We start from the raw sequence: 21,786 nt of genomic DNA on the forward strand, positions 1-21,786 counted from the left end.
AGTTATGCCAGCAAAAATCTTCACAATAAAGAAACTCTGGGAGATAATTCACAACATTGAAAGCACACAGGACAAAATGTTGAAAGTTGATCCAAACTTAGAAATATGACACTTTGTCAAGGCATAAAAAAAGATGTCTGTTCTATATACAGGTTATATGGCTAGATAACAAATGCTGCTCAAATTATTTTTGATATATTTTTTACAAAGAAATAAATGCTAAATGTTTCCAATGTTTTAAATCACAAGGTCCTAAATAAGTTTTACCATTTTTTCATTTCTCAATACATTTACAATCAACAATGACTGTTTCTAATTTTTAATATTGACAAGAATTTTTAAAGGTCATTAAAATATAATTTTTCTCTCATTAAAACCAATTTGCATGATTTCCACTTCCTCATTCATTTTTACAGCCTACACTATCATCAAACGATGCTCTGTATTTTCACTGCAGAGCACCCACACGCTTGCCAAAGTCCTTTCACCTACAACTTCGGACTGGTTAAAAGTAACTGCAGCAGGGATGTTTTTGGTTTCATCTAAGAACAAACCAAGTGAACCGATGAACAACAAGGTCAATAAAATAGTTTCATCCCAACCATTCCCCAGCCATCACTTTAACAGTCTGAACTCTTTCCATCTAAGGGTTTTTTGACATTCTGCTTGCTCTGAACTTTCCCCGGCCTTGCCTCAAAATCTCTTGTCCCTTCCTATCTTTAAAGACAGAAGGGGAGATAATAAGGCAGACTCCCACATGTCCCCCAACTGGGATCCACCCAGCAACCCCTGTGTGGAGCAGATGCTCCAGTCAATCAAGCTATTTTTAGCACTTGAGGCTGATACACTGGGACCAACAGGGCCATCTCACCGCCCAGGGCCATGCTCAAACAATCAAGCCACTGGCTGCAGGAGAAGTGGGAGATAAGGGAGAGGGAGGGGGAAGAGAAGCCAATATTCACTTCTCACGTGTGCCCTGACTGGGAATCGAACCCAGACCAATGCTCTATCCACTGAACCAACTGGCCAGGGCCAGCTTCCTAACTTTTAGATCTTAGCTTAAATGTCATCTCCCCAGAGCCCTACTTGGTCATTCCATCTAAAGTAGGTTCTCAAATATTATTCTATCTCTATCCCACCTCAGTTATTTCTGAGTACTTATCTTTTGGGTTTGGTTTGTTTGCCACCATATCTCCAAGAGTAATCACAGTGCCCAGTGGGCAAAACATAAGGCAGATAAACTGTGTGGTGAATGAATAAAGTGATTTGTCTTTAGCTAGAATGAAATCTAACCTCCTTGAAACTTATACCAATTGACCGGAGTTTTACCCACTGTAACTATATTAACTATATTTGGCATGTATACACTTTAATAAATTTTAAAACCATTGTTCTTTTGTTAACTGGGGCACTAGCTTGTTTTTAGCGACTGCTGCTGATATCAGAGATCCCATCAAGGGGTAGTTAAGGGCATGGAATCCCATGTTACATTGCCTGGGTTGGAATCTGATCTTGAACACTTGCAGATATAAAATGGATCTCACTTGGGTGATTTTTAGACAAGTTATCTAACCTCTCTGTACCTCAGTTCCCTCGTTTGGAAAACTAAGATAAGCCTTCAGTTGTTTGACAGAATTAGAGATGATGAATGTAAAAAGCTCACCCCAGTTCCTGGCACAACAATGTTACCTGTCAAAACCACAACTGCTCTCTCACTGCCTACAAAGGAAAACTTGAAAGTGGTAACCTATTTACCTGCATCTCTAACACCTAGCTTACATAACTCTCAACAAATGTCGACTGAAGACCATCATCCCACAAGTTTGAGTAAGGAGCCTCTTCCACAGCTTTCTATAACACTCTGAAACTAGCCCTCGCGTCCTTTTTCCCAGCATTTTACTATCCTGCCTCTGCCACCTGACCCATGTGGGCAGGTCTATCTTGTTCACCATGTTATCTCCAACACCTCCAACAAACGTTTGATAAATGAAGACATTTCTCTAGACCTCCATCTTTTATGAAAATCTTTTTTAAAGTTCTTTTTTTTGTCTACTGTCCACTCCCCCACAACAAGTCAATGTCTATTGTTCGCTGCTGTCTCTAGTATCCCCTACTGGACCTGCCATCAGAGAGGTTTCAAAATATTTAGCAAAGGACTGTTTCCTTTGTTATGCTAAAAAGTGTTGACGCTAGTTGTTTTCTAAGGCACTGAGCACTGCTGAGATATTGGTTCCAAAGCGCAGCATCAGTATACCCACGGGCTAGAAAAAATGCTTGGGAGTGGAATAAGCGGGTTAATTATATACTGAATGAATGAATGCGCGTGTCATTTTCCGAGACTGAAAAAAGATACTGCACAAATGACACCACAGTCCTCAACAGGAGGGCTGTGAGCGATTTGAGTAAGCCTTGTTACACGCATTCCTATACAGAATGCCGAAGTTCTCCAGTGTAGTTATGTTAACTGAAGCTTTTGAATAGAGAAGCTGTCTCCGTGCAGAAGACGGTGAGTCAAGTAGCCGCCCCTCGTCTCTTTCTAGCGTTCGGGTAGAAAAGGCGTAGCCTTAACACGAGAACTAGCAGCCCAGGAGCGCGGCGCTCGCTCCAAGACCTGGCGGCCGGTGACCCAACACAGTTCGGACGCAAAACCGGAAGAAATTGCTAGGGCACAGGAGCTCCCCCGGCGCCGCACTCGGGCACTCCGAGCACCACCCTCTACCGCCCCGCACTCACCACCAGCGAGGCCGTGAACCCAGGCCCGTCCATGGCCCCCGAAGACAACGCTAGAATTCGAGGTTGAGCAGAGGCCACTAGCAGCGCGAAGTACAGGGCGCCGCCATCTTGGGGGCCGGGCCTCAGAGGCCCGCGCTTCCGCGGTCACGTGAGGGCGAACCACAACAACTACACGTGCAACGTGATCTCGGTCTGGCGGGGTGGGGCCTGGGAAGTGTAATTGAGCCAAATATCGCGACTTTTGTCTGCCTCCGTTCCGTGCACCCGTCTGTGATTCGGCTACAGAGGAACTCTCGCGAGCAAATGAGCCTACGCTGGGCTCCAGGAGCGAGCGGCCCTCGGTGAGGGCGGGGCGGAGTGGATTGTCAAACGGAGAGTGCAGCAATTGCAGAGCTAGTGTCAGGGAGCTAGTCTTGTGTTTCTAATCACTGCTTCCTTTTTGGCTTATCTCTTGGTTTCACCGGTGCAAGTTTTGTCTGAATTAATATGAAACAGATCCAGTATCAGAAGACTATTAAAGATACAGAAAAACATTACAAAATTCTCCACACTCGATTTAAAAATTAGCATCCTTCACTTCTCTTTACTAGCTGTTAATTGCATTTTAAATTATTTACTTGCTCATCTTGTTTCTGGTGGTACCGCTGTGCACACCTTAAAGACCATTCATTAAGTACTTAATAAAAGTTTCTTGGCCCTTGGCTGGTTGGCTCAGCGTGTGGAAGTCCCGGGTTCGATTCCTAGTCAGGGCACACAGGAGAAGCGCCATCTGCTTCTCCACCCTTCTCCCTCTCCTTTATCTCTGTTTCTCTCTTCTCCTCCCGCAGCCAAGGCTCCATTGGAGCAAAGTTGGCCCAGGCGCTGAAGATGGCTCCATGGCCTCCACCTCAGGCGCTAGAATGGCTCCAGCCTGCAACCAAGCAAGGGCCCAGATGGGCAGAGCATCGCCCCCTGGTGGGCATGCCGGGTGGATCTTAGTGGGGCGCATGTGGGAGTCTGACTGCCTCCTGGCTTCTAACTTTGGAAAAATACAAAAATAAAAATAAATTAAAAAATAAAAGTTTCTTGCTGTGGGCCTGCTTTTACATTAATTAAATAAATACCTTCTAAATTTCCATATAGTAAGGGTCAACTACATCTCAGACATGATGCTAGATGATTGATAGTTTCTCAGTTAACACAACCATGTTGTAAAATGTGCGCCATGACTATCCCCATTTTACAGAGGATAGGGATGATCCAAGAGGCTCAGTAGCCAATCACAAGCTAGAGAGAGCATAGCATGCCCAGGCTTGCAATTTTACTTAGTGCCTTCATCAACTTTCCTCAAAACCCATGCAACAGCCTTAGGAGGCTCCTTGTCTGCCCTTTGTAATCAATCTTTCATACCACTATTAGGACCTTTATTGTCTTATGGATGAGATGATCTAAAGATGATCAGCAGAATGCTTTTAGGGTTTCAAATTCTGAGCTATTACTAGGTTTGGGCATAACTTCTCTAAGGTTGAGTTTTCTCCCTTGTAAAGAGGGGATAATGATAGTAAAATCTTTGGTACTATTACAGATTAAGTGAGATAATGCATACACATTAACATAGTTCCTAGATCATATGAAGTGCTCTAGTTAGAGGTAATGTCACTTCTCTGTTTTAAATGACTCCCTATTGCTGCCAGTGGACAGTCCAGCTCTTTAATGTGATACTCGTCTCTGAGCTGTTGTCTCTAGTTACTCTTCTCCTGGCTGGACTACTCACAAAGATTATATACACTTTCAAGCCTCTTCCTTTCACCCATGTTGTCCCCTCTACCAAAAACGCCTTTCTCAATGCTGCCTGCAGAACACTGATTCTCTCCTGTTTGCCACATGGCACCTTCCAGAAGCCATCTCAAAACATGCTAGTACACTTCCTCAAAGCCAACAGGAGAATTATTTATGCTGTTGCTTGTCTCTTTTAAGGGCTCATATGACTAGGTCAGGCCTCACCAAGCTAGTATTCCATTTGAATAACTCAAAGTCAAATGATTAGAGACCTTAATTATTTCTGAAAAATCTCTTTTGCCACATAGTGCAACATAATCATGGCAGTAATATCATACCAACAGGTTCTACTCACACTCCAGGGAAGCAATTATGCAAAAATATACACTGCTCACAAAAATTAGGGGATCAGGGAACATGCAGATACTCCAGTACTTTAAGCCTTTTGTACAGTGCGTTTTCACCAATGAAATAAAAGTTGGTTTTGCATCTTATTTGCATAATCAAACAACTTTCTTTGACGTGTCGTTTGCTTTTCTGAAGTTCTTATTTAATATTTAAAAATCAAATGCTTCTTTTTTTATATCCCTTAATTTTTGTGAGCAGTATATATCAGGGGGCAGTAACAATAAAAGTCCCCAGAAATAGTTTAGTGTGATCAAATTAAACCACACTAAAAACTGAGCAGGGGCGATTGGCTAATTTCCTAGGATGAACCTCAGGGTAAAGATACATGCCTGAAAGTAAATCAGAAATGAAACAAAAAAAGATTGTTACATGACCCCAAAATAAAGATAGTTTTAAAATGAAATGTGAAAACTCACAGAGGATTTTTAAATTCCCCTCCCTAAGAGTTTCTAAAATGATCAGGGCTGTTTGTTGTAGTAGTGGTTGTTTTTTAAGGGGCCGGGGTACTACTCTTCCGTTTCCTACAGATAGCTGCTGCCGTAACTAGACAGCACCTCAATGAAAGCAGATGAGTGTATCAAAAACATCCAGGAGGGGAAGGACCAAACTGTGTATTGATGAATGAGTGGCCAAGACAGAATAAGCAAACAAATAAAACATCTCTGTTGAATTGAATTTTTTTAAAAAGTAATCTAGTCAAGATATTACAGAAGATAATTAATCCACCTCTGCTCATTTTTATAAACTAGAAAAATTAACAATATTCTAGAAGCAAAGACACCAAAATTAATTTAAAATGAAGCAAATGTATGCAGAACAATGACAATGAGAAGAAACTAGAAAAGTTGTCAAGACATATATCCATTAAACGTCACAGTGGTTTTGGGGGCAACTTCTTTAAAATTTTCAAGGGAGATATGATTTTCATGATATTTAAATTGATCAAGAGGGTAAAAAAAGATGCAAATCTTTTATTTAAAAAAAGTTTTTAATTTAATATTTTTATTCAGTGAGAGGAAAGAGGCAGAGACAGACTCCTGCACGTACCATGACGAGGATCCACCCGGCATGCCCACTATGGGGCGATGTTCTGCCCATCTGGGGTGTTGCTCCATTGCTCAGCAACCAAGCTCTTCTTTAGCACCTGAGGTAGAGGCCATGGAGCTATCCTCAACACCCAGGGCCAACTCATTCCGATCAAGCCATGGCTGCAGGACAGGGGAGAGAGAGAGAGAGAGAGAGAGAGAGAGAGAGAGAGAGAAGCGGGGGTGGGGGGGTGGAGAAGCAGATGGTCGCATCTCCTGTGTGCCCTGAGCAGGAATCAAACCCTGGACTTCCACACACTGGGCTGATGCTCTACTACTGAGCCAAAGGGCCAGGGCCTTTATTTCTTTTTCTTTTTCTTTTTTTTTTCATTTAGAAAATTAAATTTAACAGAATGACATTGATCAATAAGAGTACATGGGTTTCAGGTAAATGTTTCTGTAGCATTTGAACTGTTGATTATGTTGTATACCCATCACCTAAAGTCAAATCACTTTCCGTCACCTTATATTTGTTTCTCTTTACTTCCTTTCCCCCGCCCCATAACCACTTCACTTTTATCTGTGTCCAGGAGTCTCAGTTTAAGATCCCACCTATGTGTGAAACCATACGGTTCTTAGTTTTTCTGATTTAGTTATTTCACTCTGTACAATGTTCTCAAAGTCCATTCATGCTGTTGTAACTGGCAATATGTCATCATTTCTTAAGGCTGAGTAGTATTCCATAGTACACTGTATTTCCCCATGTATAAGATGCACCCTTTTTCAAAAAATTTGGGGTCTCAAAACTGGGTGCATCTTATACAGTGGTTGTAGTGATTTTACTTGCACTTTCAACTTTTACGCCCTTGTTTTTGCACTCATTGCTGTAGGTTTTTTTTACTTGCATTTCCCGCTTTTTCACACTTGTTGTCTTTGCGCTTTTTGTTTCACACTTGTTACTGGTACATTACGGTAGGTTATGTTTTGTCGCATTCTGCCGAGAAATGGCTCAGAAAAGATTTTCATACAGTGCTGAATTCAAGTTAAAAGTGATCCAGTTTGCAAAAGTGAATAGAAGTCATGCTGCTGAACATAAGTTTGATCCTCCTCCAACTGAGAAATCAGTCTGAAAATGGAGACTAGCTACAGGAAGAAGAAATTCTACTGAAAATGCCACGGCAGAAGGCAATGATCGGCAAGTCAGCAAAATGGCCTGATTTAGAGAGGAGAGAGGGAATTGAAGATATGGATTGAAGAGCAAAGGGCAATTGGAATCTCTGTTCACAAAGATGGTTCAGCCTGAGGCAAGAATAATTGCTGATGCCTGACCAGGCAGTGGTGCAGTGGATAGAGGGTTGGACTGGGATGTGGAAGGACCCAGGTTCGAGACCCCGAGGTCACCAGCTTGAGCACGGGCTCATCTGGTTTGAGCAAAAATTCACCAGCTTGGACCCAAGGTCGCTGGCTCAAGGAAGGGGTTACTCGGTCTGCTGAAGGCCCAAGGTCAAGGCACATATGAGAAAGCAATCAATGAACAACTAAGGTGTTGCAATGCACAACAAAAACTAATGATTGATGCTTCTCATCTCTCTGTTCCTGTCTGTCTGTCCCTGTCTATCCCTCACTCTGTCTCTGTAAAAAAATAAAATAAAATAAAATAAATTAAAAAAAGAATAATTGCTGATGAAAAAAAAGTTACTGATTTCAAAGGAGGACACAATTGGTGCTTCAGGTTCATGAAATGGAAGGGACTAAGCATGCGTACATGCACCAGACTTGCCCAAAAGATGCCTGAAAGCTATGAGGCTTTCTGCAGGCAGCATTGAGAAAGGTGTTCTTGGTAGAAGGGACAACATGGGTAAAAGGAGGAGGTTTGAAAGTGAATAGTCTCTGTGAGTAATCCAGCCAGGAGAAGAGTGACCCGAGACAACAGCTCAGAAATGAGTATCACACTAAAGAGCTGCACTGCCCACCAGCAGCAAGGTCCTTGAATTTTATCGTTTTGCCATTCAGTGTTGGAAAACACATCAGTTTGAGTTGGGACAGATTGCAAATATGGACAAAGTCCCCCTTCAATTTGATGTCCCAAGTAACAGAACTGTTGATAAGAAAGGGGTAAAAACTGTAACTGTGAAGACAAGTGGACATGAAAAGAGCCATTACTGTATACAGTTGTTCTAGCTTGTTGTGCCGACGGAACCAAGCTGCCTTCTATTTTGATTTTCAAAGGCAAAAAGGCAAAACAATGCCAAAAGAAGACATTCTCGAGGAATGATTGTCCACGTTCATGACAAGAGTTGGATGGATCAGGATGGGATGAAGATCTGGTTTGAGAAAGTTTGGAGAAGGAGACCAGGTGGGCTCTTATGCAAACCTGCCCTATTGGTGCTTGATCAGTTCAGGGCATATACAACAAAAAATGCAAAGAAGATTGCTGCAGAGCACAAAACAAAACTTGTCATCATACCTGGAGGCTTAACATCCCAGCTCCAACCACTTGATTTCAGCATCAACGAACCCTTCAAAGCTGCCATGAGAGATGAATAGAACCAATGGATGAAGTCTTCTGGGGACAATTTGACATCAGCAAGAAGAGTGAAGAAACCAACTATAGGAGAAGTTTGTACCTGCATGAAAAAATCCTGGAATAATATCAAGATTGAGATTGTTGTCAAGTCATTTAAGAAGTGGTGGCATTTCAAATGCCATAGATGGAAATGAGGACGAAGCAATATTGAAGACAGAGATTCATCATCAAACACAGATGAAGACAAGCTAATGGATGGGAATTTTGACTTTGATAATTCATATGAATTTTATAATAAATAAAACTTGAGTTTAATAACTTTATATAGTACTTTTTTTTTTCAAATTTTGGGCCCCAAAATTAAGGCGTGTATTATACATGGGAGTGCCTTCTACATGGGGTAATACAATATATGTACATCTTTTTTTATCCAATCGTCTATCAAGGGACACTTTAGTTGTTTCATGTCTTGGTCACTGTGAATAATGCTGCAATGGCCTGACCAGGTGGTGGCGCAGTGGATAGAGCGTCGGACTGGGATGCAAAGGACCCAGATTCGAGACCCCAAGGTCGCCAGCATGAGCACGGGCTCATCTGGTTTGAGCAAAAGCTCACCAGCTTGGACCCAAGCTCACTGGCTCGAGCAAGGAGTTACTCGGTCTGCTGAAGGCCCGCGGTCAAGGCACATATGAGAAAGCAATCAATGAACAACTACATTCTTGCAACAAAAAACTGATGATTGATGCTTTTCATCTCTCTCCGTCCCTGTCTATCCCTCTCTCTGACTCTCTCTTTGTCCCTGAAAAAAAAAAATAATGCTGCGATGTACATGGGGGTGCATGTGTCTTTACGTACCAGTGTTTTCAAGTTTTGGGGATAGATACTCAGTAGAGGGATAAGTGAGTCATATGGTAGTTCAATTTTTAATTTTTTGAGGAACCACCATACTTTCTTCCGTAATAGTTGTACTAATTTGGATTCACACCAGCAGTGAATGAGAGTTTCTTTTTCTCCACAGCCTGGCCAACACTTGTTATTACCTATTATTTTTATTTCTTTATTTCAGAGAGAGAGGAAGGGAGAGAGACAGACAGACAGAAACCTCAATTTGTTTCTATATGTGCCCTGACCAGGGATCGAACCAGCAACCTTTGCATGTCAGAACAATGCTCTAGCCAACCAAGCTATCTGGCCAGGGCTGTAAAGCTTATATTTTCAATTATTTTTAATATTTTTATTTTCTTTTTGTATTGAATTTTTAAAATATATAGAAATTGACACTTTTGACAGCACAGTTACACTTAACTTTTTTCATTTTCTTTTTAATCTACAGTAATTGTCTTTTTTGGATCTTTTTTTCTATCCATGTAAAAAAAAACTAATTGAGGGATAAATTAAAGTAACATGAACAAATCAAATCTTAAGTGCACACTTTGATGCATTTTTGCATATGTAATCACACATTTAACCAGCATGAATCTCAAAATATAGAATGTTGCCAGCATCCAAAAAAACTCCCTTGTGCTTCATCCCAAGACCCTGACCCGAAAAGGAAAGTACTCTTCTCACCTTTATGAACATAGATAAGCTCTGATTGTTTTTAAACTTCATATAAATGTCAATATAGCCATATACTTTTTAACAGGGATAGCTTCTGAGCAATGTATTGATAGATTTCATCTTTTGAGTGACCATCATGGAGTGTTCTTTCACCAACCTACATGGTACAGCCTAGTATGTGCACACTAAGATATACTGTATAGTCTATTCCTCATAAGCTACAAACCCGTGCAGCATGTTACTAGAAAAACAGCATGAGATTAGCCTGACCAGGCGGTGGCGCAGTGGATAGAGCGTCTGACTGGGATGTGGAAGGACCCAGGTTCGAGACCCCGGGATTGCCAGCTTGAGCGCAGGCTCATCTGGCTTGAGCAAAAAAAAAAGGCTCACTAGCATGGACCCAAGGTCACTGGCTCGAGTGGGGAGTTACTCAGTCTGCTGAAGGCCCGTGGTCATGGCACATATGAGAAAGCAATCAATGAACAACTACGATGTTGCAATGAAAAACTGATGATTGATGCTTCTCATCTCTCTCCGTTCCTGTCTGTCTGTCTATATCTATCTCTCTATCTGACTCTCTCTCTGTCCCTGTAAATAAATAAATAAATATTAAAAACAAAACAACAAAAAAAAAACACAGCATGAGATTAAATCAAGCACAAAAGAAAGTGACACAATCAAGGGACTTTGTAAAGATGTATGAAGTTGATCCTGGCGTAACACAGCATACTATTTTACAGCCAATTGTTTGTTTCATAAGTAGAAGGAGTACACTCTAAAACAACAATTAAAAGTGTAGAATGATAAGTACATGAACCAGTAATGTAGTCACTTATTATCATTATCAGGTACTGTGTTCTATACATAAGTTCATGTGTTATAGTTTTATACGACTGGCAGCAAAGCAGCTTTGTTTATACCAGCATCACCACAAAAGGGTGAGTAATGTGTTTTGAATGGCATTGTAAAAGCTATGATGTCATCAGATGATAGGAATTTTTCAGCTCCTTTATGATCTTATGGGACTCACAGTCGAACATGCTGTCTGTCATTGACCAAAATGTTATAATGTGTGGTTTGACTGAATATCTTATGCACTCTTTTATGTCTCTCTTTTTTCATTTTACACAATGTCTGTAAGACTCAACCGTGATTCTATACTGTAGGTAGATATAGTACAGTGTTTCTTATTGTTGTGTAGTATTCCATTGTGTGGACCACAGTTGATCTATTTTCTGTTGAAAGACATTTGGATTGCATCTCATTTGGGACTGCTATGAATAAAGCCACCATGCACATTCTTGACATATCTTTTGGTGGATGTGGCACTTTTCCCCTATGGATTATGCCTAGGAATGGAATTTCTGGGTATTCAGGCAGGTATATGTTTAGCTTGAATGATGTCAATTTTCACAGTGGTTGTGCTAGTCTACACTGTAAATAATACAAGAGCATTCCAGTTATACCATATGTTCAACAGCACTTGGTATTAACTTAAATTTGAGCCATTTTCTTAGGTGTGCAATGGTATCTCCTTATGGTTTCCATGTAATTTTAGAACAAAATTTTATATATGTCAATTTGAATTTTTCTTTTGTGATGGATAAAATATGATACCTTAATGCCATAATATTCAAAAACTTGTAGTAAAAGGGAATATAAGATTATAAACAGAGGTGAATAAGAGCACCATGGCTCAGCCCTCCTCTTTTCAGCCCTACCCTACCCTACTTCCAGGGATTATATGAGGGAATCAGCACACTTGGGAATTCTCACTGACTCTTAAATCCAAAGAGAATCCACCTAAATAGAAAGCTTTACCCCCTTCATATTCTGAATGAGAAGAAGTGGATTGATTGTTGGAAAAATATAGAGAAAAATCAACAATGAAGATTGTTCTTTTTGCTAAATATGAAGGGCTACTCACTGAAGAGGCAGGTGCTCTCAAACTGTGTGTGTGGTTTCATGAGCTAGACAAGCAGATGTTAGATACGATGGAAAAGAAATTCCCCAACTCCATCAGAGCAAAGACGGTGTGTAGACAGAGGCACCCAACAATGAGCAAGATGAAGAAAGGAACCACAGGTCAACTACAGAAACATGCTGAAAAGAGCAGAGTCTGGGGGAGGTGAGCGGAGCTGTTATTTATAACTCTTTTGGTACATCCAGGCTTTGGTTTGCAAGTGCTATTCTCCTCTGAAAGAAATCAAGTCTGCTTACAGGAGTGGGTGACTCCAGGGCAGAGAAAGTATAAAATGAGCCTGCATTGTCTTGTGCCAGGAAACAAGAAAGTGTTCAAAGAAACGGGGGTGTCAAAGGATGACCATTGAAGGTTTTCTACTTGTCACATCTGAAACAATTCCGGCATCAAAATTCATAACCATGGTAACAGACTCTAGCCCACTGAATAAAGTAGAAATCTATTATTTCAGACCAATATAAAGAAGGAAAGAAAGAAAGAAAGAAAGAAAGAAAGAAAGAAAGAAAGAAAGAAAGAAAGAAAGAAAGAGAGAGAGAGCTCTTATTACACAAGAATGCTGTGTATGGGTGTAACAATACCACTACTATTCCTCCGACATTTAACTTATTCTAGCTGGGCTGGCAATCAAATTAAAACAGATTAGCAAAAACAGTCAGATTTTAATACATGCACATGGAAAATCCACAGAAGCATGAGAATTGCATGGACAGTGAGGTAAAGTTGGGTATAAATGTCATTTTGGACAAAAGAGAAAGGAAGGAGGAGGGCAGTGACCTGAGACTTCAAATTCAAAGGAGGTAAGCAGTTTACAGGTAGTTGAGCCTGGAACATATTTGGCAGGTCAATTCTTGCTTCCATGGGACACAGGGGATGATCTAGCAACCAGGTCCCTGCCAGGACCCCTCTCATCTATCATGGTCAAATTAGGCGAAGGGGAACATCCTAAAATTTCTTCCCTGGGGCAAGTTTTTCCATCTGAATTTCTTAGGCATGTAAAGGAGGAGAGCCAAAGGTTATTTCTTTCCAAGTCATTTGTTTCTTAATAACCAATTAAAATCAAAATCCCAAAAGGCAGCTTTGGGATGGCAAAACTTCAGTCCCCCTTCAGCTGATTGGTTCAGAAATGAAACTGGGGGTAGAAATCACCATTTGACCACCATGATAGTCATCATCTTCATCATAACTGTTTCAAGCAAGAATATTTCATGAATGCTAACACTACTGGGTAAAACTTTGAGAGTAATAGGATATTTACATAATCTTAATGAATCTATAATTTTAGACTACTTATATAGTCTTGAAGTATCTTTCCAAAAAGTACTTGTGATTATGAAGAGAAAGACATGGTTTTACAGTACAGATACCAGGCTGACACCACTCTTTTATTGAATTTATTGGGATGATATTGATTCACAAAACCATACAGTTTGAAAGTGCACAATTCCACAAACCATCATCTGCCCACCGCATCATGCGTGCTCTATCCCTAGCAACACCCCTTTCTGTCACTATTTTCCCCACCTCTGCCTGCCTCCCCCTAGTCTTTACCCCCTCTCCCTCTGTCCATCTGAGACTGTTGCCTCTGTCTGCATGTTACATTTATATGTTTTTAGATAATCCCTTCACCTTCTTTCATCCAGTCCCCTCATCCTACCTGACAGCTGTCAGTGTGTTCCTTGTGTTCATGCCTGTTTCTGTTTCCTTCTGGTTTATTTTGTTCATTAGATTCCACCTATAAGTGTGATCATATTGTATTTGTCTTTTTCTGACTGGCCTATTTCACTGAGTGTAATCATACAGGTCCATCCATGCTGTCCCAAAAGGTAAGATTTTCTTCTTTTCCACAGGCCAACACCACTTTGACAACGTGCTCAAAGGAAATCTTACCAGGAATGGACAAACCACATCATGTGCCTTCTGATCTGACATATACTACTTCAGTGATATTTCTGCAAAAAATACATAACCTGAATCTAATCTTGAAAAACAGCAGAAAAATTATGAAAAGTCACTGGCCTTTTAAAAAATATGATGGTCTCCCTGACCTGTTGGCTCAGTGGTAGAGTGTCAGCCTGGTATGTGGAAGTTCCAGGTCTGATTCCCGGCCAGAACATACAGGAGAAGCGCCCATCTGCTTTTCTACCCTTCCCCCTCTCCTTTCTCTCTGTCTCTCTCTTCCCCTCCCACAGCCAAGGCTCCATTGGAGCAAAAGTTGGTCCAGACACTAAGGATGGCTCCATGGCCTCTGCCTCAGGTGACAGAATGGCTCTGGTTGCAATGGAGCAACGCCCTAGATGGGCAGAGCATTTGCCTCTTAGCGGACTTGCTGGGTGGATCCCTGTCAGGTGCATGCAGGAGTCTGTCTGTCTGCCTCCCCACTTCTCACTTCAGAAAAATACTGCCCCCTAAAAAATATGATGGTCATGAACTATAAGGACAGACTGAGAAATATTAAAAATTAAAGGAGATTGAAGATGTATAACTAAATGCAATATAGTGCTATAAAAGTCATTATTAGGCCAACTGGCAAAATCTGAAAAAGTTCTGTAATTACAAAATATTGTATCAGTGTTAACTTTTTTATCTTAATAAATTTGCTCTGGTTATAGAAATAAATTCCTTTTTTATTGAGAGAGACAGGGACAGAGAAAGACAGAGAGAGGGACAGACAGACAGGAAGGGAGACAGATGAGAAACATCAATTCTTTTTTTTTTTTTTCTTTTTGTATTTTTCTGAAGCTGGAAACAGGGAGAGACCGTCAGACAGACTCCCGCATGCGCCCTACCGGGATCCACCCGGCACGGCCACCAGGGGCGATGCTCTGTCCACCAGGGGGCAATGCTCTGCCCCTCCGGGGCGTCGCTCTGTTGCGACCAGAGCCACTCTAGTGCCTGGGGCAGAGGCCAAGGAGCTATCCCCAGCGCCCAGGCCATATTTGCTCCAATGGAGCCTCGGCTGCAGGAGGGGAAGAGAGAGACAGAGAGGAAGGAGAGGGGGAGGGGTGGAGAAGCAGATGGGCGCTTCTCCTGTGTGCCCTGGCCAAGAATCGAACCTGGGACCTCTGCACACCAGGCTGACGCTCTACCACTGAGCCAGCCGGCCAGGGTCAAGAAACATCAATTCTTTATTGTGGTATCTTAGTTGTTTATTGATTGCTTTTTCATATGTGCCTTGACCGGGGGCCTACAGCAGAGCGAGTGTGACTCCTTGCTCAAGCCAGTGACCTTGGGCTTCAAGCCAGTGACCTTTGGGCTCAAGCCAGCGACCATGGGGTCATGTCTATGATCCCACACTCAAGCCAGCAATCCCGCGCTCAAACTAGTGAGCCCACGCCCAAGCCACCGACCTTGGGGTTTCAAACCTGGGTCCTCTGCATCCCAGTAGGATGCTCTATCCACTGCATCACTGCCTGATCGGAAGGAAATTCCTTTTTTAAGGAACACACTGAAATTATACATATAAACATATTTCACTTGTATAGTTCTCTGCCCAACTATGTATTTCGGGTGTTAGAAGCTAAAAGGAGCTACATTTCCTAGACACCCTTTGCCACCTGAAGTCTGGATCAGGCTTTGCAAATAAGATACACTTCTGTGAGATGTTCAAAAAATAACATCCAAGGCTAAAAGAAAGGGTTTAAAAGGCCATTACTAACAGAATAAATAAATATACATACATACATACATACATACATACATAAAATAGCTTATTTCTCTTGAAATCTTAGATCCCTCTCCCAACCCACACGCTTTTTTGTTTTCCAAAATGACATATAGACACAGCAGTCTCTTCTGTTGGGTGGGAACCCAGCTGGCTCACGCCCAGTGACAAGACAGGTCTTCTGGTTATCGGGGATCTGGGGCAGAATCACCAGTACTAGTCTTTGGGGTTTCGAAAGATCCAAGATAGTAGCTTTCCGTGTCCCATGACAAAGGAACATCTCTTATATCAGTATATTCACATTACCAATCTGCAGGGAGGGGAAGGAGAGAAGAGAATGCATCTGACAAGGGAAAATGAAAATGCAGGAGGGACATGGGGTCAAATGCAGATTGAGAAGGAAGTAGGGAGACGCCACCGCTCCCCGTTCTCAGGCCTCCCTGTCTTAGAAAGCCTGCGCCAGAGACATGGTGTCAAGTGATTTCCAACACTCTTCAAGTCCACTGACCAAATCAGGCAAGCTCCTTGGGAAAATGGCAGCTCAGGTTGCTCTTGCCATTTAAACTTGTTTTAAATTAAAACTTTGGTTAATAAGATTATATAGGTTTCAAGTGTCCAGATTTTTAACACTCACTTTGATGGGGCTGGAGATCCTAAGCCATGACTTCTGAATCTGAGCTGAAAGCACCAGGGGTGCATGCCCACTAGACCACTCCCCCGGGGCCTGGGACCCGCCTGAAGGAGCACGAGGACAGCTGCAGAGTGCCAGGAGCCCGTCAGCCTGGAAAGGGTCTGGGTGCGGCCAGCCAGCAGGACAGCTCCTCCCAGACTGCAGTCCGCCCTCCAGGGCTCTCAGTGCCCCTGCTGACAACACCAGGCCCAGCCCATCCCCTTTGGTATAAGCATCCTACGTGTTTCTCCTGGGACACAAGGCTAACCAACGAAACCCACCCAGGGCCCAGGGCGGGGAGCACGCTCTGAGCTGCACCTCGGCCTGCTTTGGGCTGTTGCTGCTCTGTCACAACATGGAGAAAGGAGAAGTATCTTTTTAATCATTGGCTTCATTAGTCACAAATATACATGAGCTGCATAATAAACTAAACACATTATATTGTAAAAATGGGGTGGTGGGGGCAATGTATGCTAATTAAGAACCAAAGAGTGATTGCCCACGACTTCTGAATTTGAGGGCAACAGTATTGGTTATCCCAGGGTGCACCTTTTCTGATTGAGAGAAGAGAGAAAGGAGTGAGAAGTAACAATGTCAATGTTGGTGCCTAGGAAAGTGACAGGGATGTGGGTGGGAACTTCACTGACAGGAAGAGGAGGATGTGGGGAGGGGGCTGAGCATTTGGGCTCTACATCTGGTGGCAGCTGGAGCCTGCGAGAGAAGTCCTTCATGATGAAGGGTGGCCTTGAATATTTAGAACACAGTATCTGAATTCTCCCATTGTATGTTGTCAGCTACTCTGATGTTCTATGTGATGTCAAAAAAATACCTCGAGCTTGGGGAGAGGTCTGCTCTACACGTAGCCTTATGTGGGCCAGTAGGGGTGAAAGAGGGGAGGTCCATTGCAGGATGAGCCAGAGGCAGAGAGCGGAGCTGCAGTTAGGCGGACACAGACTCAAGAGAGCAACCTACTGACTAATTGCTTGTATGATGAACCAAAACACCTTTCATTGTTAACAGGGACACAACAAGCATTTGAAAGTGGCCCTCTCTTCACAGTGAGGTCAGTCTCAACATCCTGCTAGAGCCAAGGTTTGACACTCGCTGGACCATCCTGAAGAACCCATCCCAAGCCCCCAGAACTTGGAGCTGGTTCTCTAAGGAATTGCAGGGCAACCTCTGAGAGTCCTCCACCCATCTGATGCTTCCTTTCTATTGTGGCAGCCTGCTGTGGCCGGGTGGAAGCTGTAACACACTGAGCCCTTCAGCAGACTCCTCTTGGTCCTCCAGCTGCTCCAAGGCATGGCTGCCTGTTACCTGCTCCTGTGTTTCTGGAAGGCAATCAGAGGGAAAATCCCATAAGTGAATGACACGACCTTGCATCATGTCCAGCTCCAGTGTGGATGCAGGGAGTCTGGAGAAGGGTCAGATGGAAAAGGAAGGGCAGTCGGAAAGAGGAAGGGAAGAAGAGTGAGGTGGCCCAGGCTGACGTGTTCTGCGGAAAAGAGGCTTTGAACCTCCTGAGACTGTAGCTGTGCCCCTGACATCATGGTGGGGCATGGAGACTGAGGAAGTGGCTCTTCCCTCTTGCCTTCTGCTCAGACGGCACATGAATTGCAAGACAAACAGGCAGACACATCCTCCTTCAACATCTTCACAGAGACAAGAAGAACTATGATCAATATAAAGCAGCACAGGAGGGCTGCAGGCCAGACACACTTTCTGCAAAGTCTAAGCGTGAAGGGAGCTAAGCAGGGACATACACTATCTATGGGCTCCTGGTGACGCGGGAAACAAGGTACATGTCCAGACCTTAGCAGTGACCAAGATGTAGGGAGCTGAGCCCAGCTTTCTTAGGATTCAAATGTCTGAAAGCATGAGCAGACGTCAAGCTACAAGTCCTTGGCTTACTGATTCACTCATTCAGGAAATATTTAAGGACCTAATATGTACCCGGCACTGCTCCTCACCCCTCACTCATCATCTTGTCCAGATACCTCATTTTTCAACAAAGGACCTGAAACCCTTCACACAAAACGTAGTAAGTGCTTTTACAAGTAACGCTCCCATATTTTTTAAAACATTTTTATCCCATAAATTAACAGGCAATCTAGAGAGCACATAAGCCTGAAAAAGTTCAGTATGACCTTCTTTATCTTTATCATCAGCTCCTGTATCTAAGAGTCCTCTGAGTTTATGCCCTTGTATTATTAATATCAGGACACCAGAGGAGCCAAATTCCTGATTTCCTTGAGGCCCCTTTTGCAGGATGTGGCCTGACAAACAGAATTAGCATTCTTACATTATTCCTTCAACTACCTAAAGGAGCTTGAGACAAATTCTTGAAATGACTTATCAGGGCCCTGATTAATTTTGCTCAATTCCTTTTACAGACCTGAGTACATTTTACACACAAACAAGACAATTTACAGTACAGAAACACAAGTATAACACATAAATCTGATTAATCCTAATACCTGAGTTGCTATTTGGCTCCTAACTCCAAAAATAAGAACACACCTCACAAAGCAACAACTAACTTAGCAAGTCTTTAGTATCTACATTCCATTCTATTTAAATTTAAATGAGCACTCCTTACATGTTCCAATTTTAAGCAAAAATGTAGGGATAAAACTATTTTATTTTTTCAATATAAGAGCTAGCATTTTCAATTTTTTGAATGCAAGAACATAATTCAGGCCTTAAAAATCACATTTTAGACAACATCTGACAAACTAGAGAGAAACCCGGGATTTCAGAGCACAGCTAGACCAGAAAGATACCTGCTTGATCTCAGTCATGGCATTTTCTGACAGGGACACTGGAGGATGGAACTAGCAAAATCTCCCCAAGAAAATATACTCTCGGCAGTTGCTTGGGAAGTTTTGTAGTTAATATCCACTGGGGGTCCCCTGCCTAATTTTCAGGCAAAGAATAGGAAAGAAAGAAAATGACAGCTCAGAGGACTGTAGCTAAAACATTAAAGAAAATCAAACAATAACAGGAAAAGCTGTAACTTTAATAGCTGCGTCTCCTAACCATTCTCAAATTCCATAGTTGCTGTAACTGATGGCTCAGGTTGACCATGCCAAGACTCCTCCCCTACCTCAATTTTAGCTGAGTGGCAGACCAAGCAGACAGAGAGAACCAGGAGCAGCTGCCCTGCCCCACGTTGAGCGCCATATGTGGCAAATACTGAAAATCCATGATAATGGCATGTAATTCAAACCTTTGAGCTGATTTTAAGGTGACTGTTTCAGCATAAACTTGTCCATTAATTACTAACCCTGCTATTCCTGAGCTGGACACATCAGTAAAGACTGTAGGTGCTTCAGGAATGGGTTTATTAACAATTGTTTTAGGAAAAAAAATATAGTAACCAATAAAAATTGAACTACTTTATCAGCTGGATAGTAAGAATCCATTTGACCTATAAAATTTGCAAGAGCAACTTGCCGTTTTCGTGGAAGTTTCTCAGAGCTTATTGTTGGTCTTTTGAAAAAGGAACAGGCTTTCCTGTGAGTTGAGGCTTAAAACCTATAAGCTGTAAAAGTTATCTACGTTCTGAAGAAAATGTTTAACTTAGGTTCTTTTCTTCAACTAGCTTCCCAACCCCCTTCATTCGGATTCCTCTGACTGGGGAATAGAATGAGAAATAGCTAACTTGTTTACCAAGCCCCCAGGCCCCTTGGTCTGGTCATCTAACCATTCCTCAACCCCCTTACCTAGTTAATGATATTCCCATCTATCGAGCAAATGCGTTTGTAAAATTTTTATTTTTTTATTTTGGTCACTTTTATTGTTAAAAATGGCTCTGCCCACGTGAATGGTGCTGCCCAGGTGAATTGCTAATTACCTTCCTGCTTGGCAAGGGCCATTGTTATGTTAATGTTTGCTGGAGGAGGGGTTTTGCACCAAAAGGTTATAAGGAGAAGGAGAGAAGGAGAAAGAAGGAAGCCATTTTTGCAGATTAAGAAGCCAAGATGTCAGAGAAGAAGGAAGCCAAGATGGCAGGGTACTGAAGGAAAAGCCAGTTTGTGCAGAGAGGAGAAAGGAGAAGTTGTGCAGATGGGGAACCAGAGGTGACTGAGGGTGGGGCCTTTGATTCTAGGAAAAACCAGAGAAGATTCTCCTGGTTGTGGAACCGGAGAATGTGTGAGTGGCTTTAGGATCCCTAAGTGAAAGAAAAGTGCTTTTCCCTGTGTGTGTGCTCATTGGCTGGTATGAGTCTGGAATAAAGGAATGGCCCACCCTTTTTTGGCTCCACTGTTTCTTTACTGTCTTCCTGAATCTAAGGGGAACCTGCATGTGAATGGCCACAGTGGTGGTGGCCCCTGGCCTTACACCATCTCTCCCTTCCACCTTGGTGAAGCCATTTAAACTAGCCAATTGGGAAAAAATAAGATTGTACAGTCAACACTCCAGCCAATGAAACAAGACCCAGCATTCTAGGGCCTGTGTTAGAGATGAAAACAGAATTTGCCCTCTGCCCATATGCTTGCCGGCTGGCTTTCAATAGCGGCAGCATGCCCTTCTGCAGAGGTTATTAAAGTTGCCTGACCAATGTATTTTGTCTCCACGAGTCTTGCTTAATTTCATCTCTAACAATTTGGGGGCTCGACTGGGATCCCCATCTCCATGGGAGGGGCCCCAGCCCTTTTCTCCAGGGAGACAAGTCCCACTGCTCCATTGTGGGGGCCCTCAGCTAAGGAAGGGCTCAGCCCGGGGAGTGAACAAACCTGGACTCTTTACAATGCAGGGAAGGGGCCCTAAAAGAAGGCACCATGGCAACAAGGCAACTCTGTGCACGCACCAAGGTAAGAAAAGCCGCAGGTGTGGTGAAGTACTCCTTGGTGGTCAGACTGGAAGTGCAAGAAACCTCCAGTAAGGGGGGTTGAGCCTTCCTCGGGAGCCACACCATAGTTAGGATAAGAAATCGCACCTCTAAGATAACTAGTGACAAGGATGGTACCAAAAAAAGGGCGGGGGGAGAAACCTTCCAATGTTTCACCATGCTGAATGCCCACTTATTGGGATGATAAGTCCCGAATATCCTGGGAAAAAGAAGCAATGAATGAAATGAACCTAGGAAAAACATGATATGGCTCTTTTGAAGCCTAAATTAAGTTCTTGCATGCAAAATTAGAAATGCCAGCTCTAACATTGAACTTAAATAAGATAGTTTTATTACTGTATTCAAATACTCCAGGCATTGTTGCTTTAAAATTAGAATATGTGCCTGACCAGGCTGTGGTGCAGTGGATAGAGCATTGGACTGGGACATGAAGGACCCAGGTTCAGGACCCCGAGGTCACCAGTTTGAGCACAGGCTCACCTGCTTTGAGCAAAAGCTCACCAGCTTGAACCCAAGGTCGCTGGCTCCAGCAAGGGGTTACTCGGTCTGCTGGAGGCCCATGGTCAAGGCACATATGAGAAAGCAATCAATGAACAACTAAGGTGTTG

General features: G+C 42.7%; 1 protein-coding gene across 4 annotated transcripts in view; it reads right to left on the minus strand.

Annotated features, from left to right (window-relative positions):
• SLC25A26 (solute carrier family 25 member 26) overlaps positions 1-2,899 on the minus strand; it is a 220,446-nt gene extending 217,547 nt beyond the window's left edge. For 2 of the 4 annotated variants that reach the window (XM_066351929.1, XM_066351928.1), the window contains exon 1: positions 2,734-2,884. In XM_066351929.1, coding sequence (XP_066208026.1) covers positions 2,734-2,766 — 33 coding nt within the window. In that variant the 5' untranslated portion in view covers positions 2,767-2,884. Of the gene's footprint in view, positions 1-2,733 lie in introns of all 4 variants that reach the window. The other 2 variants (XM_066351930.1, XM_066351931.1) reach the window with 2 other exon arrangements.
• Between the last annotated feature and the right edge of the window lie 18,887 nt (positions 2,900-21,786).

Source organism: Saccopteryx leptura, chromosome 10, assembly GCF_036850995.1.
Source record: "Saccopteryx leptura isolate mSacLep1 chromosome 10, mSacLep1_pri_phased_curated, whole genome shotgun sequence".
NCBI classification, from domain to species: Eukaryota; Metazoa; Chordata; class Mammalia; order Chiroptera; family Emballonuridae; genus Saccopteryx; species Saccopteryx leptura.